The 25,609-nt window shown below is 39.0% G+C and overlaps 1 protein-coding gene and 1 long non-coding RNA gene across 2 annotated transcripts in view; both read right to left on the bottom strand.

Moving 5' to 3' along the window:
• LOC115108412 (uncharacterized) overlaps positions 1-21,055 on the bottom strand; it is a 34,184-nt gene extending 13,129 nt beyond the window's left edge. Inside the window, exons 1-3 of the long non-coding RNA XR_003860342.2 lie at positions 20,681-21,055; positions 12,826-12,930; positions 1,649-1,728 (exon numbers count right to left, since the gene is read on the bottom strand). This is a non-coding gene — a long non-coding RNA (uncharacterized LOC115108412). The remainder of the gene's footprint in view (positions 1-1,648; positions 1,729-12,825; positions 12,931-20,680) is intronic.
• Positions 15,141-17,186, bottom strand: sox2 (SRY-box transcription factor 2). The gene has a single exon (XM_029632695.2). It carries the CDS (start codon positions 16,882-16,884, stop codon positions 15,937-15,939), a length of 948 nt encoding a protein of 315 aa, XP_029488555.1. The 5' UTR covers positions 16,885-17,186; the 3' UTR covers positions 15,141-15,936.
• Positions 21,056-25,609: the final 4,554 nt, after the last annotated feature.

Here is a 25,609-nt window from a genome sequence, read left to right as displayed (position 1 = left end):
TGGGAGAACTTGGTGGGAGAAATTGGTGGCTGACTAAATACTTTTTTGCCCCACTGTATGTAGAGAAAGTGGGGTGGACTAGGAACTCAGTGGTTCCATGATGTGTTGTCCCAGTTTGTTAATGAGGGAAATCCAAACCAGGTGCACAAGAATAGAATGGGGACCAGGTTTAACGATACTAAAAAGTGACAAAATACTGTAAATAATCTTAAAATGATCGAATGGACGTGGATTAGGATCAGATCTGTGCCCGGTTTCCCAAAAGCATTTTAAGGCTAAATTCATCGATATAGAACCTTCGTAGGAGCATTGTTAAATGGCCAAACTATTATCCTAAACCATCGTTATTAACTTTGCACTTGAAAACGCTCGTAATCTAATGCCTGCTTCAGACCACTCCCAGAACCGAGAAGTGCGTCGTAAATGATGCTTTTTAGCCCTCATTTTTTACACAGAAGATCTCCGCGAAACATAGAATCGCATGGTTAAGCAAACGCATCGGTGACCGCCTATAACTTCAGAAAAAAGTTGACTACAAATACAGTCTTTGCAATTGATACAAACAAGCAACGTATAAAACAATGCTTCAAACGAAAACAGAGATGGCTGGATTAAAATGTAAACTATAGGCCTATTTCAATCATATTGAAATGCATTTCATGTTCAATCAATTGAGCTCTATTTTGCTACTTTTAGTCTGTCTAATTTGTCTCAATATATTCCATGATGTGTAGTCATGCGCAGTGACGTGCCAAATCTGTGATTTTATGCATTTTTAATGAGAAACATTAGAATAAGCCGCCTCAATATTTGAGGGCGTAGGCGGTAATATCTTTCTAGTAGCTGATCCGTCGTCAGTATTGTGAAATAATTATAATAAAGTAAGATTTCAATGGAGAAAGCTGAACCGAGAGCAGCGCTTTCTCTCTTTCCATCCTATCAGTATCGACACATGCTCCAAAGACGCACTTAGCGACCGTTCTCTCTGCGTAGTGTTTTGGGAAACACATGTTGCATCTTCGGCCGTTGTAGGTAAGATGCATTGTTAAAACACTTGTAACACGAAGTTCCATTGCTATCGGGAAACCGGGCACTGATGTGTAAATTGATCAGTAGACTTTCTTCGGTCTCTCTCTGGCTGCGTTTACACAGGAAACCCAATTCTGATATTTTTTTTCACTAATTGGTGTTTTGACCAATCAGATCAGCTCTGAAAAAAATCTGACGTGAAGAAATCTGTGATTGGTCAAAAGACCAATTAGTGGAAAAAATATCAGTATTGGGCTGCCTGTCTAAACGCAGCCTCTCTCTGAGTAATTACCATTCAGCTGTTCTAAAGAACAACCAATGGCAGTCTTCCAATGACTGAGTTCATATTCTTTGTGCCACGCTCAATTTGGAATAGTGATTGTTGGGCCGGCCTGCCACCCTCTCAGGGCATTTGAGAATGCAACCAACCAGGAAAAACAGGTATGGCAAGGCTTCTCAGAGGTAATGGGAAACGTCTGAATATTTCTCAATGAAGGAAGAGAACACTTATTTTTAGAGGGGAGGGGTATTAGTAATAGTAGCTGTGAGCAATAAGGTGTACCAAGGTGTAGCAATTGATAACATGCAACCGGTCTCTTCTCTTCAGCCCCAAACCTACCATATCTGGTGAGGTATCCATCTCCTGGGCAGACGTGTCGTCTTGGTCATATGGATTTCAGCAATCTCCTCTCACCTTTTCTGTAACAAAATAATGCACATAAACAAATTTTGGTTTACTATGTGTTACATATGTATTTAGAACACCGTGCATTGTATCTGGGAGCCTTTAGATTGAGGAAATATAATTTTCACAGAATACAACAGGTGTTGAAATGCTTACTTACAATGTGTCAATGTCAATGAGTCAATGTGTGGGGGTACAGGTTAGTCGAGGTAATTGAGGTAATATGTACATGTAGGTAGGGGAAATGTGACTATGCACAGATAATAAACAATGACTAGCAGAAGTGTAAAAAAAGGGGGGGGGTAATTTGATGAAATGTTCAGCAGTCTTATGGCTTGGGGGTAGAAGTTGTTAATGAGCCTTTTGGACCTAGACTTGGCGCTCTGGTACAGCTTTCTGTGCAATAGCAGAGAGAACAGTCTATGACTAGGTTGGCTATATACAAATGTATCACTTTAGGGTTGCCATTCCAACATGAAGTTCCCCTTTATCTAGTCAAAAGGAAACCATTGTTTCCACACCAAACATCGAAAACAAATCTCTGTAGAAAGTTTTTGAGCAAGCTTGTATAATCACACAGAGGGTACCAGAGACAGACAGGCCTGTACCAAAACAGACAGTAGGGAGCAGAAAAGAAAGTGTTGCCTGTGTTGGACTACATACTGCAGCTGCCTCGCGTTCTTCCAGTAGTTTAATACACATGGGCATGTAATGAATGGGGGCCGCTATGTTACTGTAGGCATCTAGCTCCTATAACCCCACTACAGGCTGATCTGAGGGCTCCACTGCGAGACATGGCAATCATAATTCTTCCCCATCATAAAGAGGACTTGTTGGGGATCCGTGTGGTCTGTCTGTCTCTTACAATACCCTGCCTTCAGGGCCTACCCATGGCCAATGCCAGCCAGACCACGCTGTGTTCTTTGGCTTGGCAGTGTCTCTGAAACACAGACTGTTCACTCTCCTTGGAGTGGCTCAGAGGAACTTTATTGAAGATGTAGATACATAGGTTCAAGAAGGTTAAACTTTTTAATGGTAATAATGCCAGGGATGAAGAATATCCTCATTGCCATGTCCCCAATTATTTTCCGATGCTAAATGTTTAGAAATATACAGAATTGTACTTTTGTTATTAGCTCCAGACCAACAAGGATTTAAACTATATGCTGAATTATGAAATCCTTTGACTTTTAAGTAGATTTCCCAGAATGCATACAGACATGGTTACCATGTTTTCTTTGAGTGATTCTGCTTCAGACAGCATGCTAGTTATTATTGTGCCAACATGACTACTGAAATCACCATATGTAATTCTAACTTGCAAGGAGAACTGCAGGTGGCTTTACAGTGACTTAGCCAAAGCATTAACCAAACAGAGGTGTGTGTCTACTTTGAATATCAGTCTTTCTGTTACAGTTGGAGCACAAGTGGCAAATAACAAGGCTCATATAAGATTTACAGGAAGTCACAGCTCTGAATGTGACCGATGAAAATGAGTATTGTACTTTCAAGATTTACCCAGTTTGAGGCACTTGATCACTGTTTGTATACAATGTACCCATAGAATATAAAATGTTTCATACAAACGCATAGGCCCAATACTGATTTTGTGTGTTGGATTGGAAGTGTCAGCTAATTGACCATAACGCTATCAAAAACCAACTTCCTTATCATTAACATTTCTCCCAAATATTCTCCTCATATAGGTAAAGCTTATGTAACAGAGTGTGGAGGAGATGATGAATGAACAGGGTTGAAAAGCAGAAGTCCTGTTGTGTGTGTGCACTGCACTCTGTTATGGTGCTCTAGCTAGCTGTGCTCTAGTATGTTTGTTCCAGTGAAAGAGGGGCCATGTTCAGCCCAGACTGGGCCCCCATAATGCTGCAAACACCATGGATTTGGAGCTGTCCTTTGTTGTCAGGGCATGCTGACATCACATACTGCTGATGGGCCGAAATCCCTCTTTCTCCAGCACCAGCACTTTTGAAACAAAACTGCCATGACACTGATGAACAATGCCAACTTGCCAAAAAATCCCTCATTAAATCACACACACTGGCACCCAGTCACCTACACACATGCACGCGTGCGCATACTCACACACACACACACACTACGCCCAATAAATCCAAAAGGTAATCAGAAATATATTGCTGCTGCCACAAAAAAAATGTTCATTAAGCCTCTACAAGTGGATCTGGTACTTACTCTGTTGTCACTGATGCCAACTCTGTTTCTGCACACTACCCTGCCCTTCACCAAACATTTATTTAATTATTTATTTCACCTTTATTTAACCAGGTAGGCAAGTTGAGAACAAGTTCTCATTTACATTTGCGACCTGGCCAAGATAAAGCAAAGCAGTTCGACAGATACAACGACACAGAGTTACACATCAGCAGGAAGAAGATTTTTCACATTTGAACAAACAAATACTGAAGCATTACTACAAACAATGTCTAGTGGCAGATATTATGTTGAAGACATAAATGCTTTGTATGCTTGTGGCCATATTGGTATATGAATGTAGTAGTAGAGAGAAAATGGTAGGTTAGCCATTTGCATGGAGTTAAAAGACACAGAGAATGTAAGGATAGCTCTGTGCTTACCATTCAGTGTTTACAGAAACATTTGCATAGGAACACACATGACATAGTTCTCTTGAAGGGAGGATTGATTAGATATGAGGCTAAATAAAGCAAGAGAGATTCTCCCTCTCGGCCGAGTTCAAGTTTACACCTATTGCTGAAACCATTCAGTTTGAAAAGAATAGTGAAACACGTCCATTGTGCTAACACAGGATCACTCCATGAATGTCATCTCTAAATAACAGAGCGAGCATTTTTCCAGTTATACGAATGGCATGCACCTTGCAGCACTCTCTTCCCTATGGGTACAGGAAAACTGCTTGGATGATACAAGCTCTCAGAAGCATCACATAGGTCCCACTCAAACACAATCAAATACAATCAATCACAATAGCATCCTCAGGCACTCAGACTAGTGTCGTTCCTCTTTCTATCTCTCTCTCACTCGCACTCACACACACACACTCGCGTGCGCACACACACACAGAACACCCTCTAGAGAGTAGCAGTCTGTTTAACGTGACAAATAGCATCATTTGGGAGCCCATGGGGCATATCCAGGACCAAAGAGACAGCAGATTGAAATATCCTGTGAAGAGCTGCCCTTTATTCACACATGCTCCTGTGGGACTCGCCATGACAATTTCAAAATCACTGATAAAGTTGACACATATTTGCAGGGCCATGAGCACCTTCACCCAGGGAGGAAAGCCATATCCTCCATCCACATGGGATGACATGTAAGCAAGCTAAACTATGTCATGGAAAAGCAAAGGTTTCAAAGTCATAAGCATACGTGACCATTCTAAAAACATTAAGTATTAGCAAAGGTTGGATATCTGTATTTGACTAACTTATGTAAACTTTAGTTATCATCAAATATAGACATGTATTAATGTAATTGATCTACTAGAAAACTAAATATGAAAACTTTTTTTTTTGGGGGGGGGGGTATTTTTGTGGTTTATTATTTTCGTGTTTTTTTTTATCATGTGAAGTGGAAAATGGGGAATTTCAGAACTGCATGAACACCCTGATAACTCTCAATCAAACATCACTACTAAAAAATACTGTAAATCCTCTCAGTAGATCGGTGAACTCCAGTGACATGTAATGCAACAAACCGACACAATCTTGAGCTGATTAAATAGAACAGCCACACACACACACACACACACACCAACTCTCTCCTAACTGCTGTACTGAAATCTGTGGAGATCTGTCAGTGCCAACTAAATTCTCACCCAGGTTGTCAACCATGCCTCTGCTAGACAGGGTCACAGGGTTACAATCGATTTCACAGGCCACCTGGAGAGCCTAGGCTGCAAACTGACTCAAAAAATGTATATCAGACTTGCTTACCACCCAGGGCTAGGCCAGGGCTAACACGCCCACTAAAAAGTCCCCAGCCCAACAGAAGTTGGCACAGGCAGAGGCTGGAGCTGTTGACCCTGCAAGCTGACCTCCTCAAACTTCAACTGAATTGTTCTGGCAGTTTCCACGGTGACGAGGCACTCCAAGCTTTATCCTACTTACTGAAACAAGAAGGACTGTAATCTACTGGGCAAAAAAGTTGCATCTCCTTATTTTCAATGAATGTCCTTTTTATACGGTACCTTTTGCAGTTTATTTTGTTATTAGGTTGGATTTCTTCTACTGTGTTATATTGACAATAATTTATTATTTACCAGATTATAATTGATATATTTATAATAATTATAAAAGCCTTGTAATAATGGCTGTTGTTGTGGAGGAGTAGGCAGTTTTTGTGCTTTTTCTTGTAGTGTCAATGTGGTCAAGTCCCTCTCTGCCTCCTCTCCCCATGTATGAATAACTGTTATTAAATTCCATTGCAGCCTTTCAATTTGTACTGTCTAAATGTCAATAAATGTAGGCTGAATAAAAAGCTATCTGAGTCAACCAAATCTTCGTGTTTAGTGATTGTTCCTGTCCAAGATTCCAAGCACAATTTCCACTCACACTACTTCAATGAACTGGGGTATCAAAGGGGGAATTTACAAATACAGATTTATGCAACCACACTAATCTGAAAGAACATCAATGTTGCTCTCTTATTAAAACCACAATTTCATATCATTTCCACTTATGTAGACTTATTCCACCTGTGTGCTACTTTTGGACAACAATGTTTGAGATCAATTCATTTTTAAAGTATTGTTTTGTATGAGGAGTTTTCAATTCATGAGTTAAAGTTAAATTCACTTTCTGAATTGAAAACTGAATTGACCCCAACCCTGATAGACAATACTCTATTTCCAAATGTTGTGTGTGTATTTTTTATGAGACCTTCTAGAAAGCTAGGACTGAACTGGTTTATTATTGAGCAGCCCTCTCAAAACTTTTTACTCGGAATTTCAGAATTAAAAGTGTTTTGATACTTTATTGTATCCCACTGAATGCAACAGAAATCGCCCAAGGGTCAACCTTTGAGCTGCTTCTTACACGGGCCTAAAGTTCAAGACAATCAGAAATGTTGTACTGAAAGATAGGCTTAGTCTTAAACAAGATGACTATTAATCAAATACTGCACTTTTCAAATGTTACATTTTCCATTCTCTGTAACCAAGTTATGATTCCATCGATTGATCCATTTAATTAATTTTCCCTTTCTCCTCTCGCCCGGGGCAACTTTGTGATGGAGTGATGTTCTGATTGCGGGTTTGGATGCACGCGCAGTAGAAGGTACTCATGGTTTAGATGTCCCGCTTATCGTCAAGCAAAACGTCACATAATCAATAAGAGCGTTCCAGCTGTCTGGGATCTTCATCTCTTCTTGAAGTCGTAACTTGGTCTGACACCCTGCCAACTGTGTGGCCTCGCTTCATATGGCCATACACTTCATCAGTTAAGCAATGAGCCATGGAAATATAGGGCATTACTTCCCTATGTAGACCTACAACTATGGAAGGTTATACAAAACAGGGTCTTGAACAACAACAAAACATGTTTACGGTGGCCCTCTCTCTCTGAAAAACGTATCTTGAAGCAGACGATATGTTTTTACTTGTGTTAGGCTAGGCTACATAACTCGTTTCACTGCGTTGTGCTAATGGTTGGGGCCTATAGCGCAGAGACAGTGAAATCTCATCCAGGCACTTTTCTGAGGGAGATGTCATTTCGCAGGGAGGACACAATGACGAGCTCGGGAGTGACAGAGCTCTGATCTCCGCGATAGGGAGATAGCCACCTGATTTAAAATGGTTCGCTTGTTCTCCTTAGTCACTCGATCAGCGTGTGAACTCTTCTTATTTACAATCAAATGCAGTTCAGAACAGCATACCTCCTACCCCCTCTGTCTCTTTGCCCTATATTTAACTAAACCCTGCAACAGGTGCAGCTCCCAAAACCCAATAGTGTAGACCTTTATAACAAATGAATTAATAGGGCATCATTATTATTCACTGTCTTATGAGTAAAACGTAATGTTGTGTTTGCAACAGTGGACGTTTAAGAAACGAAAAAATGCATTATGAGAAATATATGAATAGCCTAATGTTTCCCAGAAGTGAGTGTCATCCTCTCCCAATCAGGGCGCTGTTTACCCCATGCAGACACACTCTTGTCGCATCTGAGTCATGCCTCATTATCAGTCACAGAAAAACGCATTGGATGGTCTCTAGAGACTTTTTTTAATAGACCCACTTTTCCATTCCAGAACGGTTTCGGCAGAACCGCATGAGAGAGACCATTCAAAAACGGAGAGCCACAGAGCAGTCTTGAGTATTATAATTAGGGTGATGCAATCCATGGAAATGTATGGATTCAACATAATCGACTTTCCAGTACTGGTGGTAGTGATAGAATAGGCAAGCAGTTGGAGGACATAATTTACTGTTGGAGGGAAGTCATCCGTAATTTAGTATATTTAAACACAACCATTTTGAAGTTATGGAGGATATTTTTTCGATTGTGTCATACACTCACATAATCTCACACTGGGAGGAATAATTCTGCTGTTGTTTATTACTAAGACCAATAAGATGTCATTTTTTATGTCAGAGCAGGTCTACTTAATTTAGTTTTATCTAACACATTTGTGTCTCTAACTCTACTGAATAGGCTAGGCCTACTTAAATCATGGTATCCAATATCGGTATCCAATATTCTCGTTTTCCTATAGGGAAAATGTGTGCGTTTAAAAAAAATATGTAGATATGTGATCATTTTAGTTGTTTTGTCAACAAACCCACGTGCTCAAGGCGAGTAGTTCTCCAACTTCCATTGAAATGACTCGGGCATCATGTCTAGAGAAATATAAAGGGCCGTTGTGGGGCCCTTTCAGTGCTCAGACAAACTTTGTATACCCTTTATTCTAAAGCATACATAAAATGAGCCGCTAGCAAACGAGCTGTGTCGTAGATGTATTTCCAGAAACAATCTCGATCTGACACAGGGATAAACAACACATTGATGAAGTTGGACAAGGCTAAACTTTTCTAGGCCTACAGTGCAAACTGTTTGCCTAGCTACATGTATATATGCTTATATTGAATGATTGAAATACTGTATCTAATGATTCTACTTTTTTTGAATTTCTTACTGATTTGTCTAAAATCCCGAAATGGTCTTTCCCAGGTGTTTATAATGTGATCGTTGATCAATATGAGGTGCATGAAGCCTGAAATCGCGAAGGAATTAAGTAAACAATGAGACCTGCTGTTGGGGAAGTCAGTGCATTGTTGTCGACAGAGGGTTACAATTGCCACTACTGGGAGATGACAAAGAAGTTCCCGTTTCGTCTGCTAAATATTTACCCAAAAGTGTCGAATGTCATATATAGACCTACAATGTAACATATATGATTGTAGAAAGATTTGGAATAAACATAACACTTTTCACAAAATAAAACTAAATGTTACGTTTTTTATTGTATGATTGTGTAAGACATGTTATGACATTTTATATTTTATATTAATAGGCTTATTGTTCATTAGTTGGTAGTCCTGTCATATGACTTTTTTAGTCTAGTAGGCCTAACGAACTTTGTTTGAGTCAGATGCAACATTCAGGCCCTCGGTGTCTCTGACAAAACTAAATAAGTTAACAGGTTAGTCATATTTGTCACCATTTGAGGCTCGTTGGCTAAACCTGTGCTTAAAAGGGGCTAAATTCAAGATATTAGGGGTACCCCCCCCCCCACACACACACACAAACACACACACAATTCTTAGAAAGTGGTATGTCGAAAGATAATTTACAAATGAAAAGTGAACAAACTACTTGTTTTGTTGTAAGATTTAATCATGCATATTGTTCAGCTATGTTATTTATTAGGTTTGCAAAATCAAAACCTAATCACAACTGTGTTTGGTTAAAGGCCTGAAGGGAAGTATCAACACAGCAGCACAACTATTAAAAGCTGTCTGAAACAGACGTTCTGCTCACCACCCCGCGCACTCAGCTCCTCGCCTAGTTTTTATCCCAGGCTGTCAGTGGTCCATAAAGCTCGAGCTTGATCTGCATCTTACTGCACACCCCTGCTGGCTGCACCGCTGCATCAAAACATATATTGTTTTAGGCATAGGGTGAACAGTCCAATAACTGGAAACGCAGAAACACTTGTCCGACCAAAGTTGCGCATGAATAAACTTTGTTTCCGCACAATAACATCCTAACCAATAAAGTTCTACGCTTTCACTTTTCGACACGATTAAAATGTATTCAGCCTATCGTGTAGTATTCCGTCATCACCGCTTGCCTGTCAGACTGCTGTATACATGTGTCGGTAAAGACCAGTAGCCAGACAGATACAATGTCCCTGAAATGAAAGTATTCCAAGTCCGCTCAGCCTTATTTCCATTTACACAATGACAATGTTGACAATCAAGATATACATATTTTTTACTTTAGCTATAGGCAACCGTTTAAAGTTTTCGTTTAGACTCTTTGAATGGGAAGGAGACAGTGGGCAGTACAGTGCAAATAATGTTAATGTTTCCATTCCTAGAATAAAGGAATTCGAGTCACAAATGGTGAAAGCTAGAACGGACAGTGGACGTGTCGTCTGCTCTAAGTTCAATATCTTTGCTGTTCACTTGTAGTGGCCATGCAGCTATTGAAATCTCCACAATTAGATGTGCATTGTTCCATTCCCAACAACACTGCACAGAGAAAAGGTATTCACTGTCAGAGCCAATCCAGCGAAGCGTTTGACGTTATTAAAAAATAAAGAGATGGTGATATATATTGTTGTTCAGTAAAAGGGCCAATTATCAGCTTATATCCCGTCATTGCAAGTGTATTAACTTAGTTAGTTATAAAACAATGTACATTTAAGTTTGAGATGCCACTTCTAGCATGTCCCTCTCTAAAACCGGCCCCATAAATGGTTTGTAAAACTATGATAAGCGGTGACATGCTTCATCATAAAAAGCATAATCTTCCAATGTTATAGCAGTTCGTTTTTTTTTACTGCATCCCATCATTGGAAGAGCATTCAATGTGCTGTTAATAACCTGATTAGTGCAGATATGTTAAATTCAATCAGCAACAAATACTCTCAACTTCTCCCTCAAAAGTGTTAGTTTGATATTTTTTTAGATTAAAACACAAAACAACTGGAGTCACTGAAATAGTGAAACTTGAGAGACCAACTGTTGTATCTTATCATAGGCAAGTGCCAGCGGCCTCCATAGCAACTTGAGTACAGTGGTATATTGTATTTACTAGCACACTGGTAGGCTACTAATCCATTGAACTGTCGTTCCTGTTCTAATCCCGTCTCTCCTAGAAACCAGAATATGTAATGAGTTTAGGGCCGCTGTTTTACAATTTAAAATCCACCATCAATCAAATTAGGGTGTGTCCACAATCGAAAACAACTTAAATGGCCATGGTGATGATTATGAAAAAGAAGGTTCGACATTCTACTATTACTAACATCTCACTGGGCACAGACATCAATTCAACGTCTAGTTTTGATTTACATTTGGTTGAGTTGTTAACTAATGTGAATTCAACGTGAAATCAACAAAAAATGTCAGCATGTAATTGGATTTTGGTTAAAAGTTGGCTGAAAAGAAGACGAAATTCCGTTACATTGATTACTTTTTTCGAATCCAAATCAGTCTTCTACGTCAATTCAACGTCATCACATTTAATCTTTTTGTTGTTGAAATGACGTGGAAACAACGTTGATTCAACCAGTTTTTGACCAGTGGGATAAGATCACACCACCTCAATCAAACGGAAATAACTTGAAGAATGTTTTTAAATAATGTATGATGTTCTCAAAGCACACATTTGCATATGGCTATAAACCTTTCATTATCAAACATGAATGATAAAAACAGAAAAAGTGATCATTAACAATCTTGAGAGTCATTCGGTCCCGCGCTTGTGTAGGCTATGTCGGTATATCTGCTGGCGAGCTGGTAAAGCCTGCACTGCTCTGAGAATGTATGAGAGGCGCAGAGATGATGGCATGCTGGCTGACAGTGTGTGGTCTATTGAACAGAATGCGCATTTTGGCCGCGCAGAGACCCCCATCCCCCTGCGTCCCTGCACCTGCACTGGATCAGGGAGCGACTGCCATTCACCCCACGAGAGACTTAAAATATATGGCATATCTGACAGATTTCAATTCAACGAATCTCACAATGCTGCATCCCCCCACAGAAAGCCGTCCACTACAACCCCCAACTCCTCAAACTACAGCAGAGAAAGCGAGAAAAGTAATTACTATAGAGAAAAGTAGTTTTCTTTACAGTGTAGCTATTAGTTAGAACCTTATCAATGGATAGTCCCAATGATGTGCGTAACGAGACATAATATTTTCCCAGCAGAAATAGCCTAATAAATTCGTACAAATATCAACAACAATACAACATCAACAATACTAATAAGTAATCAAATATAATCTTTCAACATCTATTATGCCACCAATCGAAATAAAGTTGTAGGCAAATAGTAATACGCGTAGGCCTTTTCTTGTTGTCTATGCAATTACTTTAATCCAGATGTTTTATTCAATAGATAATATGTTATAAGAACACACTCTCGCACGTGGTATGTCCAATAAAATATTACCCAAGGAGAAAATGAAGTACTCTATTTACCAATCTAGTACATGTGACGTCATTACTCCGTACTATCAATAGGCTAAATCTGGTGACTGATTAGGGGTTGGATTAGAAGCCTAGTTGACGACCATTACTTGTGCGCATATTCCACTACCTCTGGATCAGAGAACACTATGGGACACATCTCTCACGTTTGTATATAATTTATCAAGCGATACACCTTTTATTAACTACAAAAGTTGTATAGCCCTACAAATATAACATAGCCTATATCTTATTAAATATGGAGGTCTCTTGCCGTAGGCTATATCTTCCTACCCATATGAATGAGATCTGGACACTAGAGATTAACATGTGTTTATACACGTTGGGCCCTCATATGTTGTGATAATTACTATCCAGGAAGAGCGTGTCATTTCACAAAGATATCAAAAGATAATATCTGAGGGGTTTTACTATGAGCAAAACATAGCGCGCTTACCACCTGTTGCTGTCCAAATAGCTGCGGCAGACTGGGCGGACGGCGGTAGAGCAAAACCAGGCCTTTTGGAACCATTGGGTCCTCTTCTTATACAGTGCTGTTATCCTAAATCACACAAAACGATATATTTAGTTGTCAATGTTTTACGAGTGCCTATATCCAAGCATATGGGGGCCTACGTCCAAGCATTCAAAACATGAGAGGATTGAACAGCAGCCATTAGACGCTTTGAGATTAAATCACGCAATTGAAAATAATTTTAAACACTCCTCTTTTATACTTTCCTCCTACTGTGGTGAGCCAACAGGGGGATTCCTTGACTGATTACTGCTCCTCCAGGGAATAGAAAAAGCATTATATCCCTTATTCAACGTGTAGAAGACGAGTCTCTCAATGGAAGTCCAACACAAAAGTCTCAAGTTCAATAGGTCCAGTAGCCTAATATAATTGCTAGTTCATGCCCTGTACCTTATCACAACTACTGGGAATATAGTCGACACCTCTCTACAAAAAAAGTGCTCCGTTGATATTTTCATGCATGTTTTTCACTTACGTGTTTGCAATAGACTTTAAAGGTAAAATGCATATATGCTATCAAATGTTTATTTTCTCCCATCCCCCCCCCCAAAAAAAACACTAATGAAACTACAGCTAAACGCTCATACTTCAACATTTCACATATGATGACATGGGCCAATCCTGCTTCCATTAAATTTAAATAAAAGCCCTTACACACTCGACCTTTAAAAATCCTAGTTTATGAAACATGTTCAGCTATTACAACCAATTCTACTGCTTGTATAAATAATTAATTGAACCACTGCTCCCTGACCCCTTGAAAGTCCGGTAGGGACACGTTTGTCGAATAATACTTTGAAATGAGCCCTCGTCAAATATTCATTTAGCGGTTAATGTGAGCTCCTCTCCCCTGAGACCTAGTGTAATAGAAGCTTCCCAGCCTTGGCAAGCAACAGTGCAAATCTACCTCTACAGTTCAGGAAAAAATAATTGTTTAACACCCCCAGATTTAAAACGTTGTTATATTCAACGCATAACCTCATCTAGGGCTTTTTGTTTTGAAACAACAGATGACAGTGCGAACACTTCAGGGAGGATTTTTTAAAGGTTTGCCCATCGACCCATGGACATGAACTGTGTGAACCGTGGTTATCTTAAAAATCTAAATTTGAATAAACAGTGAATTCAATGGCCACTCGAAGATGGAGCTACAGTATTTAGGCCTCTGGGTGAAAATTATTTGAGCTGTTTTGGTTCTTTTGATTCTTTGCAAAAATACTTTCCATTTGATTTAATCATTAAACAGGCTACATTTAGTGTAAGACGGTCGAACAATTTGAATAATCAAATTAATATGGAGCGACATGAAAAATGCTGTTGATGTGGTGCATGCATGCTTTCAAGACAAGTAGCCCTATAGGCGTGTAACAATATGCCTATTTGTAATATAACATATTTGTTTCGTTGTTGCTCAGTGGGTCTATTTATATTCATATATCAAGAGCCGTTAATGTTATTACATTTTAAATGATCGATACTACAAACATGCCTTTAAAATCCAGCCGCTCAAATGGACTGTCTCAACGTCTATGTTGTCACATTCAAACTTTGTTTTCTGATCCATGAGAGGTAAACGTATTTCAAACCACTATAGGCCTGTTTAAAATAATATGCATGCCCCGAACAAACCTGTTCTCAATTTGAATTAGAATTCAAATAAATCAAATGATGAGTGTATTGATTATGTAAAAATATAAAATGAACGAATACCTTGGTGAGAATCTTGAACATTTTGGGCGAATAATCTTCACCTCAAAGCATTGGTTTACAGGCAACAAACTTTGCACGATAGTCCTTCGTAATCCTTAGGCGCATAGCTCCTTTCACAAAAAATAAATAAAACGTTGTTAACCTGAGTCTTAATCATCTAAAGATTTAAAATGACAAATGCATGCATGCCTGCACATGGACACAGAAGCAACCACACAATAAAATGATTTGCTATGATTTTGTCTTTGTTGAAAGTTATGATGAAATATGATTTCAGATTTAGCACATTATAGCTTTATTTTATTCCTGTTTCCTTGGATTGTAAAAAAAAAAACTATATAATAAATATGACAGAATATGAAAGGCTATAAAGTTCTTACATATTATGTGATTAATAAATATTGACGCAACATGAATAACATAAATGCAATACAAAACATGAACAATCCACAACAAATTGAGCGTGGATGACAATCTTATCTAATGAATTAAATGATAAATAAAATCAAAACTCATACAATTTCAAGTATCCAAATTTCAAAAATTTATTCATTTCAAACTGCATATTGAAAAAACTCAGCTGAAATTGTAACTGTTATAATGATGATATTAGTTCGAATATATATATACATGAAGTGTTGGCAGCTGCGTACAGGCCAACATTTAAAATACAACTACGGGAATGAAATTTGAAATAAAAACTTAAAATATCACAGTAAATATACATAAATCGTACAAATCATTAGAAAATAAAGAACACAAACTTTATACTTCTAACAGATGAAAAGTGGGAGACAAAATATAAATTAACAATTATGCTTAACCTGCAAGGAAAGGTTTCCGCTTCTTCTTCTTTTTTTTAAAGGAAATTAAAATGGTTTAGTACTAATGACCCTCAAGGAGAAACATTTACCTGCTTTGCTTTTTCTACCGCTATTCCAATGTTTGCAGTTTTATAAGCATCTTGAACTCAATTTCAATTCTGCCATTTTCTTTGCTGCAGACTTTCTGATTATAAAAATGTAACCTCTTGTAGTTTACAAACATTACATCTGATTGTTATGTTTCTTTGATAAATACTGTACAAAAGGTGATTGCAATAATAAAACATCTGATTGAGACTCTCCCACTTTCTACTTTCCAAACTTATACATCATTGAAAAACTTTTGCAGAGTTCCTACCGTTCCTCTAGAACTTATCTTTAGAATAGAAAGACAAAAAAGATTTATGTTCTTTCCTTGAGTTCTATACAACATTTCCCACCCCAAATTTTCTGTACAAAAATAGTCCAGAGTAGTCCAGTTTCTCTTATAAAAGTTCATTTACATATGTGATAATGGGAGTGTGCCATTAATCGTCGTGCCGGGTACAGGTGCGCTCTGGTAATGTTGGGACATGTGGAGTCTGCTTTGAGCAGTTTGCTCCGGCACCTCTGCGCCCGGTAAGTACATACTGATCATGTCCCGTAGGTCTCCTGTCTGACATGGAGCACCCCTGGAGTGAGACGACGATGTGACTACGGGGGGACTGGAACTGGACTCTGACTTGACCACCGAACCCATGGAGCCCAGAGTCATTCCAGGAGTGCTCTGCTGTGAGTAGGACATGCTATACGTGGGTGATCCGTTCATGTAGGTCTGGGAGTTAGTCATGGAGTTGTACTGAAGTGCGCTCATGTCATAGCGGTGCATTTGCTGCATCTGCGCGTTGTTGTGAGCGTTTAAACCAGGGTGCTGCCCGTAGCCAAGCTGCTCCTGCATCATGCCATAACCTCCATTTGTCCAGCCGTTCATATGTGCGTAACTGTCCATCCTTTGATTAACACCACCACCCAAGCCTCCCCCTACACCCACTCCCGCGCCCATGCCATTGCCGCCCGGTGCAAGAAGCCCACCTGGCAGAGTGTACTTGTCCTTCTTCATCAGCGTCTTGGTTTTCCTCCGGGGTCGGTATTTGTAATCCGGATGTTCCTTCATGTGGAGAGCCCGGAGACGCTTCGCTTCGTCAATGAAAGGTCGCTTTTCGCTCTCAGATAGAAGCTTCCACTCGGCCCCAAGTCTTTTGCTTATTTCCGAATTGTGCATTTTGGGGTTTTCCTGTGCCATCTTTCTTCGTTGTCCCCTCGACCAAACCATGAAGGCATTCATGGGTCTCTTGACTCGGTCCGGGCTGTTTTTCTGGTTGTTTCCAGATGAATTTGAATTCCCAGTACCCCCAGAATTTGTCTGGGGTGCGGGGGGTTTCAGTTCAGTTTCCATCATGTTATACATTATTAACAGATTTTTATTAAATTTGCCCGACCAATTGAAAAAGTCCAACTCAAAAGGTAGTTAGCTGGAGTTACCTTGTCGTTTTCAGTAACTTTGTAGAAATAGTAAACGTCTTTTTGCTTTGAGCCAGTAGGTCCTGTTGTGTCCACAAACTTCTCTCTTGGTCTCAAAGAATCAACAAACTACTTTTCCCTCTCCGCCAGAGCCTTGACAACTCCTGATACTTTTTGAACAAGTTAATAGACAACCATTCATGTGATGAGGGCTGTCAGGGAATAAATGCCTTTTTACCTGACCAATCACAGAGCGACTGTTCCCTCGGCCAGGATTGTGTCTTTTATTTAGCATAAAGGGGCGGGGTTACTTGCGGTCAGTGGTGGAGCACTGAGGCAGAATCTGCTGTTATCAACCAATAGGCCTAAGCTATATATTTATTATTGCAAGTGCTTTAAGTGGAAACATTTCACTAGGATGGCAAACTTTAAGTGCTTCCTACTGAAAATCGAAGGATTACAAGATCCAGAAATTATACAGTAGGATACATTTAATTATGTTGTTAGGTAAACAGCATATTGGACCAATTCAGCTGTTTCAATTTATATAGGCTATTATTTTAAGCCAACATTCAAAAGTTGCTGAGAATAATACATAGCATTTTAAACTTAATTAGATATTGTATCTTTACTGAATCAAATGCAAATATCTGTATATCATGTTTTCTATTTGTAGGCTATATCCTGATGTTTTAAATGTTCAACGACTAAACAGGGGCAAAGCAAATGGGGGGATAAATCAATCAAAACTTAAACATACAAATATCCTGGCCTATATTATTCTATCAAGTTCGCTTAGAACAATCACTTTATTACCATTAGGCCATAGTAACAGTTGTAGTAATAGTTTGTGAATGTAGAGGTCTGGTTGTAGAGGCTATAGCCATAGGGGTGATGTTATTCATTTTCTGTTAGTAATTAGAAGTCGTGTAGCTATCCATGAAATAAATATTAGCGTTTTCAGTTAACTTAACATAAAAGGAACCGATCAGCAAGTTGAGCTCGGTTTTTACATTGAAAAGGGGATAGGTAATCTTAGCTGTTTCCCCATTGTTGAAATGGATGAGCTTCACTTGAACTGAAGTTGAATGCCAAAAGAAAACGGAGGCAAGCCCATCACTAATAAGTTGCCTAGTTTTGTTTCGGGTGTTGTCAGCACATAAGCCTGAACAAAAACATGACTACATATAGCCTTTGTTGTTGAAATTCACTTAGTCGTAGGACATTTGAGTAAACAAAAAAAGTTCACTCACTAACAATATGACCAAGAGTGGTCACTACTTCAATGACAGGCCAAAATAACATGCAATTTTGCGCATAGGTTTTCAACCCATAACATCAACAATTGGCATTGTTAAAACTCCTATAGGATAGATAGATAGATACATGTTTTAAATAGGCCTGTTGTTTTTATTTGTTAATGATCTGATGGTTAATTTACATTCTAAATGTGAGCTATGAAAGATGATAGAATATGAGAAGCAACAGTAACAAGCCGCTATGTATCTTGTAAAAGCACGTGTTTATACATATATAAATTCACACATAGGCTATATCCAAAAGGTTAGGCGTGAGCAACACAGACAGATGAAGCCATGTTGTTACATGCCTTCAGCGCCGTCTGCTGGCGAAATAGACAATAGCAAAAACACATTTATGAACATAAAAGGTTTCATGGAACACTGTTATAGCCTAATACACTTATATATTCTGTTGGGAACTATAATAATATCACTTGTATAAGCTACCAACTACATGTTTAGTTTACTGATAATGCCTTTTCATTTGTAGGCTACATTCCCTCTTATGGTAGAACATTTGGCTATGAATGATGCTGTAGATCCTGGAAAAGCATCAGATAGGCCAATACATAAATGTATCGAGAATCTGGACACTGTATAGACTGTATTTTTAGATCACATTCTTGTGAGCGTGTGCTTACAAAATCTTAAACATTTCAGTGATATGCATCTACAATGCTTAACCTATAATATTACATTAAATTATATTTTAAATAAAACAATTATAGGCCTCTTTTGTATATTTCATCAAACCAAACATCACTACTTATTTAAATGTATATAGAAATTGATACATAGTTTATTACCACCATATTGAAAAGTTTAACATTTGAGTAATTGGGTGAGATGTGGCGATAAGGTAGGCCTAGGCTACAGCAGAGCAGACCATTATAATGCAAGTTGGAAATAGCCCTCTCCTCTATCTGCATATGGGTGTGTTCCCCGCTATTTGTAATCTGCTTATGATAATGTGAAAGAAACAGCGGGAGTCTGCAACATCATGAAGAATACTTAACAGGAGTTTCCCTGCATTTGTAATTAGCAAACCGACAACTAACAGAATTGCGGGCAAACCTCATTTGACAACTCTTGAGACCAAACCAACCTTTACTTCTGTTTGCAGCATATAAACCATATTTGCAATGAAGGCTGGACGGAGCAAAAGACATGATAACAAATGTATAGGGTATTTTATTTATGTATAAACTAAAAAAGAAAAGCACTGCAATTCATGGCAAATTAACTTTGTCATTTATAGTAAGCGCAAACATTAAATTCAGGTCCATCCCTATCAACTCTTGAACACAATGAGTGTGAAAATGTCTTAAAGAGGGAATTTGTTATAGATTGTAAAGCCTTCCGTTCTCAAAAATGTAGTCACTATTGCTCCCTTTCAAAATTGACACCTCACCCGATAATAAAACAAGCCTGCCATAATAACCCTTAGGCCTATAGCCTAACTCATTACGCAATCTCCCATCACACTTTCTCCTTAAAAATCAATATTTACTCAATATAATCCAACATAACCAAACCAGTCGTGATATTACTAATTGGATGTAATATGTTTATTTAATAAATTGGTTTACTTTTTCAACAGATCCTTCCTTTTCTCAGCGAGAGAGAGAGAGAGAGCGGAAGAAAGAGAGACTTCAGGAAAGAAAATATATAGAATTATGAATCTCCAAGCTTCATACTATTGTCCACTAGGGGCCGTGCCAGTGATTGGAGAGCAGTACACCACAGAAAATATTACCTTCTGAGCACTCAATACATATAGCCTATGAAATACCAATGGGACAGGGAGTGGACGGTTAAAAAGTGCAATTTTGAAACTAATATTCTTAGTCTTGTTTAGCATTAGCAAAACAATATTTTTATGATTTTTCTCTAATTTGGTATATGTTTTATTAACTCCAAACTCGAAATCAGTATTGTAGGTATAGAGTCAGAAATGTATAAATATATTTTAAACGTTTACTTTGGACCAACCCTGTTTCAATAGGCCTATTTATGATTGACAGTCTAATATCAGCAAGTTGGCCAGAATGTTTCATTTGGATATGAACTAATCTTGAAAATTATTGAGAGCAGTGTTTGGGCTAAATATCAAACATTACTTCTGCTGAGAAATAAGGAGAATTTCATAAATCTAACAAAATGTCCCCAAAATATAATCGGAACATTCTAAACCAGTCTACAAAAACAAAACAAAGCTAGGAGCCTACAAAAGAATCAAACCAAAAAACGCTTACACTTTGGATTGTTAGGCTATAATAGAAAATCTACTTAAAATCTAATGTTTGCGGGTGTTGAGCAAGCTTTAAATTATGTCCGATACATCAATGGAAAAAGAACCCACGAACCACTGAAGCTCATAATGCGATACTCTCACACTGCTGTGCACTGCATTCGCGCACTCTAGACTGCAATGCTACTTACGTGCCAGTTTGGGTGTTGTCCTCATCTTTGTGGGTGATTGGCAGAAAAGAGGATGGAACATCATCTGTCCGATTCAAGAACCACTCTTCAGCCGCCGGAGAACTCTCTCTCGCTCGACCGAAACAGCTGTATGCTCTCTGGGCATCTCTCCCTCTTTACTAGCCCCCTAGTCCGCAGAGTTTTTACAAGAGCCAGTGCTCCTACTTCAGTGTACTGCCGCTCATGCTCCTCGCTGAACGCTGGTCCTTTGCTAGCTACCCCTGTAAGAAGAAAAGCCGTTTATGGCTACACACAATCTGAAAAGGGGCCGATTTAAAACGAGAAGAATGCATCAAGAACAACAAAAGTCAGTTATACCAAGTCTGCTTCACCCCCCCCCCCTTTACACCGCACATAATGAGAAGCCAAAGCTTTATATTTTTTCAGTGGGTATTCAGAGATAATTTGAAGCCATTGTTTCTGGTACAGATGGTTCTTTTTAATACAATAACACTGCTCTTTGTGAATTCTACCCACTATAAAAATCTAAAGCGTTCTCCTGAATAACCATTTTGTTCTCGCTTGTATAGGGCCAACAAAAGCTGCGGTGAGGTAATGGGCTTGGTTTATTGAAAGGCATAGAATAGGGATTTGATAAAGATTTTTTTTCTTTGCAGAATGTAGGCGTCATTGTAATGTAAAGAGAAAGTAGTTGAATAAAATGTTAGCTATAGGTTGGTTATTGTTATTATTGTTACTAACATACATTCCCCAAAACGACCGTTCACAAGCGGAATCCTTCAAATGCACAGAAAATGGATGAGAGTGACACTTTTTGGAGAGATAGGCTACAATAGACAATGATAAAATTAACTGTGGTTAAGGATTGTGAATTAAGCTTAAAAGTTACATATGTCAGTGGGTTTAAAACCTCAATAGTATTCTTACCATGGATTTCACATAGCATCATTTTTCTTTTGTGAAGTGAGATGATTGAATTTAGCATTCAGGGAGCATAAGAAGGTTTCGATAGCCATTTAAAGTAACAGTATTCAATCTGCAGTTGATGCCATTTGTAATTAAGCTATAGGTAATCAATAAAGTGCTTAAGGAATTACAAAGGGAGCACCGAAGTTTAGCCAAACAAAACATACTGCATATCACCAATCGTTAGGGCTGGATTTACTCTCCATGTCACCTAGGCTTTGGCTTTGGCCTGACTCAAGGTCTTTATCACTCCTGACAGGGAGCTGGAGGAGAAAGGAGGAATCTCAAGACAAAAGGTCTCAGCGGGGAAAGTTGTTAGTCAGTGGTTCTACGATTGTCTACTTTTCTATAGGAATTACTGGCTTCCTCTACCTTCCTATAGCTCCATACTGACAGTAATCCACTCCAGTGGCAGCAAGGGCTTTGTCTTCTCATATAACATGGTTCACCATTAATCTCTAAGGTGCTGCTACAAAGGGGTGAGCAATAATGACTTCAATCAAAATTCTACCCCTGTTAATTAGCTTGCAAGGTGCACCCAAGAAGAGGGAGGGAGTTGAACAGATTATGTAGGGGACGTCTAATAACAACAACAAAAACAGTAATCGGGTGATAGGATTATTATGGAGGAGTTGAGTGACAAAATGTCCCACAGCCTCCGCCTCGTTTTAAATCAGTGCAGCTAACAGTAATCTGAAAATGTTTCACGTCTTTCTCAAAACTCACTTTCAAAGCACTTTCCTTACTCCCCATTGAGAGTCGAGGGAAAGTATCTTAGCTTTAAGTATTATTGTCAAGCGGATTAACAGATTTACTGTTAGTAATGTGCTTTGCCATAGATCGCATTATTAACTTTTATCTCCAAGTTAGAATCAAAGTCAAATGAGTCCTACAATGGATGTCTTTGGATGATTATAATTGAAACTATTTGAGATAAAAAAATGATACAATGCAACAGCTCGTTGTTTTCTAGGCAGTCTAATAACAGCTGGGCTGAGAGAGTTCACTTAGATAGTGTTTTGAGCATCACAGATTGCTAATGCATTTCAGATGAAAAACTAGGCATTCATATCTGCAACATGGGCTTTTCATTTCCATATGCATGAGGCGCCTGTTTGTGTGCGTTTATTTTACACAACCACAGCCTAATGGGAGGATGACACTCAAGACCCCATGCTTTTCTCTTTACACGAGACACTGAATCTGTAATCAATGAGAGAGTAGTCCTCCAAAAGCACACAAGGCCAGAGACCTGTCAGTCATGTGTCACATTGATCCCTCATGTGAACTACCATGGCAATGAATAGAGAGCGTAAACCCATGCACACTCATTCACTCTCATACTCACAGGGACCATTTCACTGTGGACAGCTCTCATCACATCAGGGGCTAGCTACTCAGTGCTCACTGCATGAAATAACTCCAATGTGATTAAGGTAGCATAATCAATAATTGGTTGATAGGCAATATGATGGTTTGAAAAACCAAATGGTCTTTGACATGAAATGCTAAAGCTCTAGAAACTCTAATCTCCTTGTCATACAGAGCAGATATACAATTGTGTAATGTTAATACACTACTCAAGGAAAATGTGGACAGAAGATGCATTTTTCCCCTCACTTACCAAGGAACACCAATGGGACCCTTCTCATTCACAAATACATGTTTTTAATTTGTGTATAATATATATGATACACATATCTATATATTTGATATGGCTCTTTCAAGGTCTTTCCCTTCTAAAACACCTAATCAAATGACTTAAATGTAAATGTAAATGTAAGAAAAAGATACCAATATAATCATACATTATGGTATATCACCAGCCAGAGCAGATACACTGAGAAACATATGTTTATATTTGCACATGTTGTCCTGCTTCACTAGCACACACACACACACACACACACACACACACACACACACACACACACACACACACACACACACACACACACACACACACACACACACACACACACACACACACCAGCTGAAAGGAGAGGATTTCAAGACAAAGTAAACCCACCTCACACAACCCTCTGCCAAAAACCACTGACATACACATCAACTGTGAAAGTCTGAGCACAACACAAGTAAAACAACACTGGTAACTATTAACTGGAAGTGCTCTAATGCACAGCACAGTAATAACCTAGTGACAAAACACCTGTCATAATATGCTGTGACAGACTGTAATGATAGTCATAAGCATTAGGAATAATAATCTAATCCTATTAAGTTGAAGATGTGTGATACTTACGAATTGTCATGAGTTATGACCTGGTATAATTTCTATGACAGTGCTATGGTTCCACTGTCAAGTCATATCATCAGATAATCTGTATTTTCCCAGGTATAGAAGCAAATGCTGTACATATGCAATGTCAAACAATCTCAACAAAATGAAGCATGGTAATTGCCATAGTCATATCAACAGCTACATTATGTGACACAGAGTACATAGACAGAGTGAAAATCACCTGACAATAGGGTCGAACCGGCATGAACCTAACAGGAACATTTTGTGAGCGACAACCCGCATGGAAAACAGTAATGTAGCAACAATAGCAGAGAATAGGTGGCGGTCCCATCAGCTAACAAAAGTCCGCACTGTAAAACACACATAATAGATCCAGCTAAGTGGCAGAAGTGACGATATGCTACCACAGCGCTTACTACACAGTTACTCTCGCCATCAGACTACCATTGGTTTTGTTTACTGGCCAATTTGAGTTAAAATAAAGCTTTGCTTCTGCTGACTGCACATCATTATCCATGAGACTATAATCCCAGCAGCAAATCCTATAGCTTCCAGAGCCAGGGCCCTTTGTTTGGGATTACTGACAGTTTAGCCTATAACAAAGAGAAATGAGGCGTTCACCTCATCCTCTGTAATTAAGTGTGGAGAGTAATTTAGGTGGCAAACCAAGACACCCAAGGCAGAGTAGGATGATACCTTTTAGATGCTGGCCACATCATGTCACACAGACAGTGATACCAAGCAGAGTACAGCAGAGACAGCAGACCCACTGGACTGGACTGGATTTACAGTGCATTCAGAAAGTATTCAGACCCCTTGACTTTTTTCACATTGTGTTATGTTACAGCCTTATTTTAAAATATATTATATAAATGTTTTTCCTCATCAATCTACACACAAAACCCCATAGTGACAAAGCGAAAACAGGTTTTTATTTTTTTTGTTTAAAATTCATTGAAAAAAAACAAAAAAACATATTTACATAAGTATTCAGACCCTTTGCTATGATACTCGAAATTGACCTCAGGAGCATCCTATTTCCATTGATGTTTCTACAACTTGATTGGAGTCCACCTGTGGACAATTCAATTGATTTGACATGATTTGGAAAGGCACACACCTGTTTTTATAAGGTCCCGCAGTTGACAGTGCATGTCAGAGCAAAAACAAAGCCGTCAGGTCAAAGAAATTGTCCGTAGAGCTCTGAGACCGGATTGTGTCGAGGCACAGAACTGGGGAAGGGTACCAAAACATTTCTGGAGCATTGAAGGTCCCCCAAGAACACAGTGGCCTCCATCATTTTTAAATGGAAGAAGTTCGGAACCACCAAGACACTTCCTAGAGCTGGCAGTCCGGCCAAACCGAGCAATCGGGGGAGAAGGGCCTTGGTCAGGGAGGTGACCAAGAACCCGATGGTCACTGACAGAGCTCCAGTTCCTCTGTGGAGATGATAGAACCTTCCAGAAGGACAACCATCTCTGCTGCATTCCACCAATCAGGCATTTAGTGTAGAATGGCCAGACAGAAGCCACTCCTCAGTAAAAGGCACATGACAGTCCGCTTGGAGTTTGCCAAAAGGCACCTAAAAGAACTCTCAGAACATGAGAAACAAGATTCTCTGGTCTGATGAAACCAAGATAGAACTCTTTGGCCTGAATGCCAAGCGAGAGATCGAGGGAAAGATGAACGAAGCAAAGTAC

The sequence above is a fragment of the Oncorhynchus nerka genome, linkage group LG24 (assembly GCF_034236695.1).
Source record: "Oncorhynchus nerka isolate Pitt River linkage group LG24, Oner_Uvic_2.0, whole genome shotgun sequence".
Lineage (NCBI taxonomy): Eukaryota > Metazoa > Chordata > Actinopteri > Salmoniformes > Salmonidae > Oncorhynchus > Oncorhynchus nerka.
This window is presented reverse-complemented; position numbering and strand designations above follow the sequence as displayed.

What these genes read in the sequence shown, in the direction of transcription:
- sox2 (XM_029632695.2), bottom strand. Translation starts at nt 16,884, where the DNA reads ATGTATAACATGATGGAAACTGAACTGAAACCCCCCGCACCCCAGACA.